The 13,439-nt window shown below is 50.8% G+C and overlaps 1 protein-coding gene across 1 annotated transcript in view; it reads left to right on the top strand.

Annotated features, from left to right (window-relative positions):
- LOC109876168 (guanine nucleotide-binding protein subunit alpha-13) overlaps nucleotides 1-13,439 on the top strand; it is a 44,671-nt gene that overhangs the window by 17,137 nt on the left and 14,095 nt on the right. The window contains exon 2 of the mRNA XM_031819957.1: nucleotides 3,735-3,961. Within this exon, the coding sequence (XP_031675817.1) occupies nucleotides 3,735-3,961 (227 nt within the window). The remainder of the gene's footprint in view (nucleotides 1-3,734; nucleotides 3,962-13,439) is intronic.

Here is a 13,439-nt window from a genome sequence, read left to right as displayed (position 1 = left end):
GTCTAATTATACCACTCCTTATCAGTGGTCTGTAGCTGGCAGCCAGTCTAATTATACCACTCCTTATCAGTGGTCTGAAGCTGGCACCCTAATTATACCACTCCTTATCAGTGGTCTGTAGCTGGCACCCTAATTATACCACTCCTTATCAGTGGTCTGTAGCTGGCACCCTAATTATACCACTCCTTATTAGTGGTCTGTAGCTGGCACCCTAATTATACCACTCCTTATCAGTGGTCTGTAGCTGGCAGCCAGTCTCATTATACCACTCCTTATCAGTGGTCTGTAGCTGGCAGCCAGTCTAATTATACCACTCCTTATCAGTGGTCTGTAGCTGGCAGCCAGTCTAATTATACCACTCCTTATCAGTGGTCTGTAGCTGCCAGCCAGTCTAATTATACTACTTATCAGTGGTCTGTAGCTGCCAGCCAGTCTAATTATACTACTTATCAGTGGTCTGTAGCTGGAAGCCAGTCTAATTATACTACTTATCAGTGGTCTGTAGCTGGAAGCCAGTCTAATTATACTACTTATCAGTGGTCTGTAGCTGGAAGCCAGTCTAATTTATACTACTTATCAGTGGTCTGTAGCTGGAAGCCAGTCTAATTATACCACTCCTTATCAGTGGTCTGTAGCTGGCAGCCAGTCTAATTATACTACTCCTTTTCAATGGTCTGTAGCTGGCAGCCAGTCTAATTATACTACTCCTTATCAGTTGGCTGCCAGCTACAGACCGTCTAATTATACTACTCCTTATCAGTGGTCTGTAGCTGGCAGCCAGTCTAATTATACTACTCCTTATCAGTGGTCTGTAGCTGGCAGCCAGTCTAATTATACTACTCCTTATTAGTGGTCTGTAGCTGGCAGCCAGTCTACTTATACTACTTATCACTGCCTTTAGTCCTTCTCTGTTTATCACTACTGTCAATTACACCCTATTCTCTTTTATAGTACACTACTTTAGACCAGGGCCCTGTGTGTGTATATATGACTCCTTACTGTAGAGTGGTATAACCGCTCTGCTCTCTCTCTCTCTCTCTCTCTCTCTCTCTCTCTCTCTCTGTACCTGGCATTTGGAGACGTTACAGAGCCCCATCCTGGCACCAAACGTTCCATGAAGACAATAACATTCTGTCATAGAACCTTTGGCAACATTGTGGCAGTTTTTTAAATTCTAAACCTCAAACCAAGTTTATCAAACTGCATAGAAATAAACATCAAACTCGATACGGTATCTATGGGCCTCCTCCCGTAGACCTGCCTTGACTGGGTGACTCGGCTATCCGTTTCAGCCCTATCTTCACTTTTGACTTCAACAACACTGACTTTGATTGACTCTTCGTCTCAGCAGGACATGAACTGGTCTGTCTGGTTCCTAGTATCTCCCCAGAGAGAGAGAGAGAGAGGCCAAGGCCAGGTCAAGGAGGGTAGTCGACCCAGGTTAGACTGTCAGAGCTCTCTGTCTCAGGATGTGTGTGTGTGTTTGACAGAGAGGAGAAAGGAAGGGGAGGAGGGCCCCACCTCTCTCACCACAGGAACCACACACCACCTCCATCACCACCAGTTGGTGTCACGCACACACTCTGGTCACCACACACTCTGGTCAGTGACACTGACATCCCCGCAGACTTCACGTGGACCAGCCCATGTCAACAGTAGCTGGTTTTAAATGTACATGTCTTTTTAAATTGAACCTTTATTTAACTAGGCAAGTTAAGAACAATTTCTTATTTGCATTGACGGCCTACCGGGGAACAGTGGATTAACTGCCTTGTTCCGGGGAACAGTGGATTAACTGCCTTGTTCCGGGGAACAGTGGATTAACTGCCTTGTTCCGGGGAACAGTGGATTAACTGCCTTGTTCCGGGGAACAGTGGATTAACTGCCTTGTTCCGGGGAACAGTGGATTAACTGCCTTGTTCCGGGGAACAGTGGATTAACTGCCTTGTTCCGGGGAACAGTGGATTAACTGCCTTGTTCCGGGGAACAGTGGATTAACTGCCTTGTTCCGGGGAACAGTGGATTAACTGCCTTGTTCCGGGGAACAGTGGATTAACTGCCTTGTTCCGGGGAACAGTGGATTAACTGCCTTGTTCCGGGGAACAGTGGATTAACTGCCTTGTTCCGGGGAACAGTGGATTAACTGCCTTGTTCCGGGGAACAGTGGATTAACTGCCTTGTTCCGGGGAACAGTGGATTAACTGCCTTGTTCCGGGGAACAGTGGATTAACTGCCTTGTTCCGGGGAACAGTGGATTAACTGCCTTGTTCCGGGGAACAGTGGATTAACTGCCTTGTTCCGGGGAACAGTGGATTAACTGCCTTGTTCCGGGGAACAGTGGATTAACTGCCTTGTTCCGGGGAACAGTGGATTAACTGCCTTGTTCCGGGGAACAGTGGATTAACTGCCTTGTCCCACCTCTCAGAACGACAGATTTTTACCTTTTCAGCTCTGGGATTTGATCCATCAACCTTTTGGTATCTGGCCCAACGCTCGGCTACCTGCCGCCCCTCTAACCACTAGGCTACCTGCCGCCCCTCTAACCACTAGGCTACCTGCTCTAACCACTAGGCTACCTGCTGCCCCTCTAAACCACTAGGCTACCTGCTGCCCCTCTAAACCACTAGGCTACCTGCTGCCCCTCTAAACCACTAGGCTACCTGCTGCCCCTCTAAACCACTAGGCTACCTGCTCTAACCACTAGGCTACCTGCTCTAACCACTAGGCTACCTGCTCTAACCACTAGGCTACCTGCCGCCCCTCTAACCACTAGGCTACCTGCCGCCCCTCTAACCACTAGGCTACCTGCTCTAACCACTAGGCTACCTGCCGCCCCTCTAACCACTAGGCTACCTGCTCTAACCACTAGGCTACCTGCTCTAACCACTAGGCTACCTGCTGCCCCTCTAAACCACTAGGCTACCTGCTGCCCCTCTAAACCACTAGGCTACCTGCTGCCCCTCTAAACCACTAGGCTACCTGCTCTAACCACTAGGCTACCTGCTCTAACCACTAGGCTACCTGCTCTAACCACTAGGCTACCTGCTCTAACCACTAGGCTACCTGCCGCCCCTCTAACCACTAGGCTACCTGCTCTAACCACTAGGCTACCTGCCGCCCCTCTAACCACTAGGCTACCTGCTCTAACCACTAGGCTACCTGCTCTAACCACTAGGCTACCTGCCTCTCTCGGGGACATATATTTCCCAGGTCCCCACAAGGATAGTAAAACAAGGATGTCTCGCTCTCTCGGGGACATATATTTCCCAGGTCCCCACAAGGATAAAGGCTATGTTAGGGTTAGGAGTTGGAATAGGAAAGACTGTTGTCCCCACAAGGATAAAGGCCATGTTAGGGTTAGGAGTTGGAATGGGAAGGAATGTTGTGTCCCCACAAGGATAAAGGCCATGTTAGGGTAAGGAGTTGGAATGGGAAGGAATGTTGTGTCCCCACAAGGATAAAGGCCATGTTAGGGTTAGGAGTTGGAATAGGAAGGACTGTTGTGTCCCCATAAGGACAGAACAACATGTACTGTGAGTGCTTGTGCCTAAAACTATTTGAGTGTGTTCTTGCACTACAGAAGAAACGGGTGTGTTTGTGCGACCGTAAACCTCGCTCCCGCCGTCTCTCTCTCCAGGGGTGTTTGTTGGAAGCATGACCTTCTACTTAATCTACTTCATGCCTAGTCATTAGCTCAGTTGGCTAACACAGTCACTCAACTCTCTCCCTCCCAGGGGTGCGTGTGTTGGTGGATGCCAGAGAAAAGCTCCACATCCCGTGGGGAGAGGCGTCCAACCAGAGGCACGGAGAGACCATGATGGCGTTTGACACGAGGTCGGCCAGGATGGCCCACGGCATGGTGGAGACCAAGGTCTTCCTGCAGTACCTGCCCTCCATCCGGGCCCTGTGGGCCGACACGGGCATCCAGGACGCCTACGACAGACGCAGGGAGTTCCAACTGGTGAGGACACACCTAGAGAAACACACACATGGATAGAGACGTGAGAGAGATACATACACACACACACACACACACACACACACACACACACACACACACACACACACGAAGGGGCTTACACACACACACACACACACACACACACACACACACACACACACACACACACACACACACACACACACACACACACACACACACATACATACAACCAACAAAGGGGCTTGCAGCTGGAATGATGAGCACAGAGTAATTGAGTGTTGGACTGTCTTAGGCTTGTAAAGCAGTGTGTCGGTCTCTTGTTGGTGATCTATAGCTGTACTGAGGACTGAGCAGGGGATTCTCCAGACTGGAACTGATGCTCTTTTTACCCTGTAAACTACCATAAACCATTCAGTTTATGCACAGTCCCTCATCCCCCTCTCTCTCATCATGATTAAACACAGAGCAGACAGTCACCAAGCCTCCTCCAGCTCCAGTCCCTCATCCCCCTCTCTCTTATCATGATTAAACCTAGAGCAGATAGTCACCAAGCCTCCTCCAGCTCTAGTCCTTCATCCCCCTCTCTCTTATCATGATTAAACAGAGCAGACAGTCACCAAGCCTCCTCCAGCTCCAGTCCCTCATCCCCCTCTCTCTCTTATCATGATTAAACATTGAGCAGACAGTCACCACAGCTCTAGTCCCTCATCCCCCTCTCTCTTATCATGATTAAACCTAGAGCAGACAGTCACCAAGCCTCCTCCAGCTCCAGTCCCTCATCCCCCTCTCTCTCATCATGATTAAACCTAGAGCAGACAGTCACCAAGCCTCCTCCAGCAGCAGTCCCTCATCCCCCTCTCTCTTATCATGATTAAACCTAGAGCAGACAGTCACCAAGCCTCCTCCAGCTCCAGTCCCTCATCCTCTCTCTCATCATGATTAAACCTAGAGCAGACAGTCACCAAGCCTCCTCCAGCTCCAGTCCCTCATCCCCCTCTCTCTCATCATGATTAAACATTGAGCAGAGTCAACACACACACTGTTAAAGGACCAGTCCCCCTCCACCCCAATACATCCAGTGTCTGTCCTACATCAGGAGTGGCTTTCCTAGATGCATGGTGACATTTCAGCTGCCTTGTTCACTGTTACGGTATTTAGGGGCCAGATTAAACCACAGATTTAAGACTATGGTTTTGGACTAAGAATCACTTTTCAATGGAGAATATTTTTAGTCTAGGACTAGGCTAAAAAATGTGTTGTGGAAACCATCCCTATTGCTTGACCCTCAGACACTACACTACTGTAGTTCCAATGTCATGTGTTCACTACAAGGGGCCAGTGTGGTAAGCTATTGTCATTCACTACAAGGGGCCAGTGTGGTAATCTATTGTCATGTATTCACTACAAGGGGCCAGTGTGGTAATCTACAGCTTGGAAAATTCCAGAAATGTATGTCATGGCTTTAGAAGCTTCTGATAGGCTAAATTACATAATTTGAGTCAAATGGAGGTGTACCTGTGGATGTATTTCAAGGCCTACCTTCAAACTCAGTACCTCTTTGCTTGACATCATGGGAAAATCAAAAGAAATCAGCCAAGACCCCAGAAAAAAAATTGTAGACTTCCACAAGTCTGGTTCATCCTTGGGAAACATTTCCAAACGCCTGAAGGTACCACATTCATCTGTACAAACAATAGTACGCAAGTATAAACACCATGGGACCACGCAGCCGTCATACCGCTCAGGAAGGAGACGCGTTCTGTCTCCTAGAGATTAACGTACTTTGGTGTGAAAAGTGCAAATCAATCCCAGAACAACAGCAAAGGACCTTGTGAAGATGCTGGAGTAATGGGTACCAAAGTATCTATATCCACAGTAAAATTAGTCCTATATCAACATAACCTGAAAGGTCGCTTAGCAAAGAAGAAGCCACTGCTCCAAAAACGCCATTAAAAAGCCAGACTACGGCTTGCAACTACACAAGGGGACAAAGATCGTACTTTCTGGAGAAATGTCCTCTGGTCTGATGAAACAAAAATAGGACAGTTTGGCCATAATGACCATTGTAATGTTTGGAGGAAAAAGGGGGAGGCTTGCAAGCTGAAGAACACCATCCCAACCGTGAAGCATGGGGGTGGCAGCATCATGTTGTGGGGATGCTTTGCTGCAGGAGGGACTGGTGCACTTCACAAAATAGATGGCATCATGAGGATGGACAATTATGTGGATATATTGAAGAAACATCTCAAGACATCAGTCAGGAAGTTAAAGCTTGGTCGCAAATGTGTCTTCCAAATAGACAATGATCCCAAGCATAATTCCAAAGTTGTGGAAACATGGCTTAAGGACAACAAAGTCCTGACCTCAATCCAATAGAACATTTGTGGGCAGAACTGAAAAAACGTGTGTGAGCAAGGAGGCCTACAAACCTGACTCAGTTACACCAGCTCTGTCAGGAGGAATGGGCCAAAATTCCCCCAACTTATTGTGGGAAGCTTGTGGCAGGCTACCCGAAATGTTTGACCCAAGTAAACATTTTTTTAAAGACAATGCTACCAAATACTAATTGAGTGTATGTGAACTTCTGACCCACTGGGAATGTGATGAAAGAAATAAAAGCTGAAATAAATCATTCTCTCTACTATTATTCTGACATTTCCCATTCTTAAAATAAAGTGGTGATCCTTAACTGACCTGAGACAGGGAATTTTTGTCAGGAATTGTGAAAAACAGAGTTTAAATGTATTTGGCTAAGGTGTATGTAAACTTCCGCCTTCAACTGTATACATTCACTACAAGTGGCCAGTGTAGAAATCCACCCCACTACTCTGATGGTGCATACAGATGAGCACGCTCCAACCAGCTGACTCACTGTTTGTCTCTGGAAGATTTTCTGCTGTAAAATCTCGTATGAAGGAACACCTATACCAAGAAGTCAGGAAGTAAGACATTCTGTTTACTAATATTCAACTGAGCCATTGAAACCAGTTGTGTGAGGTGTACTTCCTGATTCCTGCTAAACACACAACTGATTCCCTGGTGATGTTTATTTTTTTTTACCATGGGTTCTAAAGGGGTTTCTGCTAGTCTGTCTGTTAGCTGTCCTCTGCCAACTCACTCATCCCAGGGAGGCTGTCATCTGAGACCGGGGTGTGACAGAACCGCAGCACGCCATACTCCCTCCCAGTTCTGCTAATACGCACTCTCACTTCCCCAAAGCTGACACAGAATGGACACTCGGATCACCACTTTCTGTTGGCCTTCGTACATGGGTTGTTCTGTCTGTCCCCAAAGCTGACACAGAATGGACACTCCGTTCACCACTTTCTGTTGGCCTTCGTACATGGGTTGTTCTGTCTGTCCCCAAAGCTGACACAGAATGGACACTCGGTTCACCACTTTCTGATGGCCTTCGTACATGGGTTGTTCTGTCTGTCCCCAAAGCTGACACAGAATGGACACTCCGTTCACCACTTTCTGTTGGCCTTCGTACATGGGTTGTTCTGTCTGTCCCCAAAGCTGACACAGAATGGACACTCGGTTCACCACTTTCTGATGGCCTTCGTACATGGGTTGTTCTCTGTCCCCAAAGCTGACACAGAATGGACACTCGGTTCACCACTTTCTGATGGCCTTCGTACATGGGTTGTTCTCTGTCCCCAAAGCTGACACAGAATGGACACTCGGTTCACCACTTTCTGATGGCCTTCGTACATGGGTTGTTCTGTCTGTCCCCAAAGCTGACACAGAATGGACACTCGGTTCACCACTTTCTGATGGCCTTCGTACATGGGTTGTTCTGTCTGTCCCCAAAGCTGACACAGAATGGATACTCAGTTCACCACTTTCTGATGGCCTTCGTACATGGGTTGTTCTGTCTGTCCCCAAAGCTGACACAGAATGGACACTCCGGTCACCATTAAGAGGAGGGTTAACATTTTAGAGAGGCTCAAAGTTGAGTCCGAATTTACGTTGCATTTGAGTCTTAGGGCTGTTTGTGGTCTGTTTATCAAATCAATACATCACGTTTATATTGTGTATGGTAATATAAAATATGATTATTAAAATATTAGACCTTATTTTTATCGTTTAATCTTAAAGTGGAATCATTTATTTAAAACAGAGTTTAATGGCGCTGGAAGGGATAGCAGACTTTTTACAGGCTAATGACCAATGGTGCTTTTTAATTTTTAAATGTCTTTTTAACTCTGCACTGGTGGGAAAATTACTCGTAAGAAAGCATTTCACGGTAAAGTTCACATCTGGTGTATTCTGCGCATAAAAATTTGATTTGAAAACAGACTGCATCTACTGCCCTTAAACCACTAATGGCTTCTGAGTTTGCTGCTCTCGCGCGCACACACACACACACACACACACACACTATCAGTGTTTGTGTGTGGAGAAAATGCTAACTCACACACAAATCAAGTCATCCATAGAAAATGAAAACAATGCCCTTTCTTGCCCTCCCTCCCTCTCCCCCTCCTTAGTCTCCGATGTAGAGTGGAGCAGAGAGGAAAGGAATCAACTGTTGCAGAAAACCAACGCTTTTAATGTTCATATGTAGTACACATTCTCACAACAACGACATAGTCCTATCTATTCTATACGCTCCGCTTCTAACTCTGTTGCCCTGCGTTGATTGGACCCTCAACAGATCCCATGTCAATGAGGGCGTGGCTTGTAACAGAACACTATAAAGCCTTCCGTGGAGAGGAGAACAGGTCTGAGGCTGTGGATTAGGATTAGAAGAGAGGGGCGGGGGGAATAGGGAAGAGAGGGGCGGGGGGGATAGGGAAGAGAGGGGCGGGGGGGATAGGGAAGAGAGGGGCGGGGGGAATAGGGAAGAGGGGGGGGGGGGGGGGGGGGGGAAGAGAGGGGCGGGGGGGATAGGGAAGAGGGGGGCGAGGGGGATAGGGAAGAGAGGGGCGGGGGGATAGGGGTGAAAGGGAATAAGGGCTGGGGAATGTTTACTTAAAGCATCAAGATCAAGTCCTGTTCTGCAGACAGCATGTCTGCAGCGAGAAGCTTAATACGTGTTTGTGTGTGTATGTGTTTGTATATGTGTGTGGTGTGTGTGCGTGTGTGTGTGTGTGTTAGAGAGGTTGTGAAAGCAGGAAGCCTGACATGTTTGGCACTCGGGACACGTGCTCCCTGGATTGCAGCACACAAAGGGGTTTTGTTTAGTTTCTCTCTCCCTCGTTCTTTCTCTCCTTCACCCTCCTGCTCTCTGGTGGTGGTGGTGGTACCAGGGATAAGTGGAGTTCAAGCATGCCATCTTGACCCGCATCTCTCTCTCCCTCCCCCATCTCTCTGGGAAGGCTGCTGCTCACTGTCATGTCCGGGGACCAGCATACTCCGTGTGTGTGTGTGTGTGTTGCAGCAGCAATCCCAGAGGCCATTAATAGAGGAACTGTCTAGTTTAATGGCCAGTAGATGCGGTCGCTACAGGGTTTCAGCTGTGACCTGAAATGGCCCTTTCCCCTCGTCTGAGTTACACTACCAGGAAGAAGGGAAAGACAGTAAGACCTGTAAAAGAGAGAACGTGTGGGGGGGGGGGGGGTACAAAGGGGATGAAGGAATAGAGGAGAGGAGGAACGGAGGGGGATAGGGAAGAGGGGGGCGGGGGGGGTGATCCATAAAGGAATGTTGAGCTGTGATTAGACCTTGGTCTCTGTGCAACACCCGCCCATCACAAGAGAGCCAGGACGTTCCCCATCTGATTGGACCGAGAGCCAGCGCGCTCCCCATCTGATTGGACCGAGAGCCAGCGCGCTCCCCATCTGATTGGACCGAGAGCCAGCCCGCTCCCCATCTGATTGGACCGAGAGCCAGCCCGCTCCCCATCTGATTGGACCGAGAGCCAGCCCGCTCCCCATCTGATTGGACCGAGAGCCAGCGCGCTCCCCATCTGATTGGACTGAGAGCCAGCGCGCTCCCCATCTGATTGGACCGAGAGCCAGCGCGCTCCCCATCTGATTGGACCGAGAGCCAGCGCGCTCCCCATCTGATTGGACCGACAGCCAGCCCGCTCCCCATCTGATTGGACCGACAGCCAGCCCGCTCCCCATCTGATTGGACCGACAGCCAGCCCGCTCCCCATCTGATTGGACCGAGAGCCAGCGCGCTCCCCATCTGATTGGACCGAGAGCCAGCCCGCTCCCCATCTGATTGGACCGAGAGCCAGCGCGCTCCCCATCTGATTGGACCGAGAGCCAGCGCGCTCCCCATCTGATTGGACCGAGAGCCAGCCCGCTCCCCATCTGATTGGACCGAGAGCCAGCCCGCTCCCCATCTGATTGGACCGAGAGCCAGCCCGCTCCCCATCTGATTGGACCGACAGCCAGCCCGCTCCCCATCTGATTGGACCGACAGCCAGCCCGCTCCCCATCTGATTGGACCGAGAGCCAGCCCGCTCCCCATCTGATTGGACCGAGAGCCAGCGCGCTCCCCATCTGATTGGACCGAGAGCCAGCCCGCTCCCCATCTGATTGGACCGAGAGCCAGCGCGCTCCCCATCTGATTGGACCGACAGCCAGCCCGCTCCCCATCTGATTGGACCGAGAGCCAGCCCGCTCCCCATCTGATTGGACCGACAGCCAGCCCGCTCCCCATCTGATTGGACAGAGAGCCAGCGCGCTCCCCATCTGATTGGACCGAGAGCCAGCCCGCTCCCCATCTGATTGGACCGAGAGCCAGCCCGCTCCCCATCTGATTGGACCGAGAGCCAGCCCGCTCCCCATCTGATTGGACCGACAGCCAGCCCGCTCCCCATCTGATTGGACCGACAGCCAGCCCGCTCCCCATCTGATTGGACCGAGAGCCAGCCCGCTCCCCATCTGATTGGACCGAGAGCCAGCCCGCTCCCCATCTGATTGGACCGAGAGCCAGCCCGCTCCCCATCTGATTGGACCGAGAGCCAGCCCGCTCCCCATCTGATTGGACAGAGAGCCAGCGCGCTCCCCATCTGATTGGACCGAGAGCCAGCCCGCTCCCCATCTGATTGGACCGAGAGCCAGCCCGCTCCCCATCTGATTGGACCGAGAGCCAGCCCGCTCCCCATCTGATTGGACAGAGAGCCAGCGCGCTCCCCATCTGATTGGACAGAGAGCCAGCGCGCTCCCCATCTGATTGGACAGAGAGCCAGCCCGCTCCCCATCTGATTGGACAGAGAGCCAGCGCGCTCCCCATCTGATTGGACCGAGAGCCAGCGCGCTCCCCATCTGATTGGACCGACAGCCAGCCCGCTCCCCATCTGATTGGACCGAGAGCCAGCCCGCTCCCCATCTGATTGGACCGAGAGCCAGCGCGCTCCCCATCTGATTGGACCGAGAGCCAGCCCGCTCCCCATCTGATTGGACCGACAGCCAGCCCGCTCCCCATCTGATTGGACCGACAGCCAGCCCGCTCCCCATCTGATTGGACCGACAGCCAGCCCGCTCCCCATCTGATTGGACCGAGAGCCAGCCCGCTCCCCATCTGATTGGACCGACAGCCAGCCCGCTCCCCATCTGATTGGACCGAGAGCCAGCCCGCTCCCCATCTGATTGGACCGACAGCCAGCCCGCTCCCCATCTGATTGGACCGACAGCCAGCCCGCTCCCCATCTGATTGGACCGACAGCCAGCCCGCTCCCCATCTGATTGGACCGACAGCCAGCCCGCTCCCCATCTGATTGGACCGACAGCCAGCCCGCTCCCCATCTGATTGGACCGACAGCCAGCCCGCTCCCCATCTGATTGGACCGACAGCCAGCCCGCTCCCCATCTGATTGGACCGAGAGCCAGCCCGCTCCCCATCTGATTGGACAGAGAGCCAGCCCGCTCCCCATCTGATTGGACCGAGAGCCAGCCCGCTCCCCATCTGATTGGACCGAGAGCCAGCCCGCTCCCCATCTGATTGGACCGAGAGCCAGCCCGCTCCCCATCTGATTGGACAGAGAGCCAGCGCGCTCCCCATCTGATTGGACCGAGAGCCAGCCCGCTCCCCATCTGATTGGACCGAGAGCCAGCCCGCTCCCCATCTGATTGGACAGAGAGCCAGCGCGCTCCCCATCTGATTGGACAGAGAGCCAGCGCGCTCCCCATCTGATTGGACAGAGAGCCAGCCCGCTCCCCATCTGATTGGACAGAGAGCCAGCGCGCTCCCCATCTGATTGGACCGAGAGCCAGCGCGCTCCCCATCTGATTGGACCGACAGCCAGCCCGCTCCCCATCTGATTGGACCGAGAGCCAGCCCGCTCCCCATCTGATTGGACCGAGAGCCAGCCCGCTCCCCATCTGATTGGACCGAGAGCCAGCCCGCTCCCCATCTGATTGGGCCACACACACTTTTGATATGTATTTTCGGTTATGATTCCTGTTGTCTTTTTAAATGGCTGAGACCAATTTTCCCATTGTGGTACAATGACGTCAACTACTACACATCTCCCACAGTCTGTCAGCCTAGGCCAGTAGGGTTCCTCTAAATTCTACAGAGAATATATTAGCCCTGTGGTGGCAGCAGTCAACACTACAGAGAATATATTAGCCCTGTGGTAGTAGCAGTCAACACTACAGAATGTATGAGCCCTGTGGTTGTAGCAGTCAACACTACAGAGAATATATGAGCCCTGTGGTTGTAGCAGTCAACATGACAGAGAATGTATGAGCCCTGTAGTTGTAGCAGTCAACATGACAGAGAATGTATGAGCTCTGTGGTTGTAGCAGTCAACATGACAGAGAATGTATGAGCTCTGTGGTTGTAGCAGTCAACATGACAGAGAATGTATGAGCCCTGTGGTTGTAGCAGTCAACACTACAGAGAATGTATGAGCTCTGTGGTTGTTGCAGTCAACACTACAGAATGTATGAGCCCTGTGGTTGTAGCAGTCAACACGACAGAGAATGTATGAGCCCTGTGGTTGTAGCAGTCAACATGACACAGAATGTATGAGCTCTGTGGTTGTAGCAGTCAACACGACAGAGAATGTATGAGCCCTGTGGTTGTAGCAGTCAACATGACAGAGAATGTATGAGCTCTGTGGTTGTAGCAGTCAACACGACAGAGAATGTATGAGCCCTGTGGTTGTAGCAGTCAACACGACAGAGAATGTATGAGCTCTGTGGTTGTAGCAGTCAACACGACAGAGATTGTATGAGCTCTGTGGTTGTAGCAGTCAACACTACAGAATGTATGAGCTCTGTGGTAGCAGCAGATATCGTTTCAACGATATGATCTCCTGATACTGTTTTATTTTTACAATACAGCCTATTGATGTCTGTTAATTATCCCAAATACCTGATATTCAATAAGGATTGAAAAGGGGGAATCTGATCTGTGTCTCATGCTGATCTGCACACTGTGGTCGTTCTGTCATTAATGTCACAATGTACAAAATCAACATTTTAAGCATTACTCTTTTGGATGGTAATTTATGACAACGTTTTGTGGAAACATGTTTTTCATTTCCCCCTGTTAAACAGACCAAAAAATTGGGAATCTGTATCGAACC

Source organism: Oncorhynchus kisutch, unplaced genomic scaffold (genome assembly GCF_002021735.2).
Source record: "Oncorhynchus kisutch isolate 150728-3 unplaced genomic scaffold, Okis_V2 scaffold2905, whole genome shotgun sequence".
NCBI lineage: Eukaryota > Metazoa > Chordata > Actinopteri > Salmoniformes > Salmonidae > Oncorhynchus > Oncorhynchus kisutch.
This window is presented reverse-complemented; position numbering and strand designations above follow the sequence as displayed.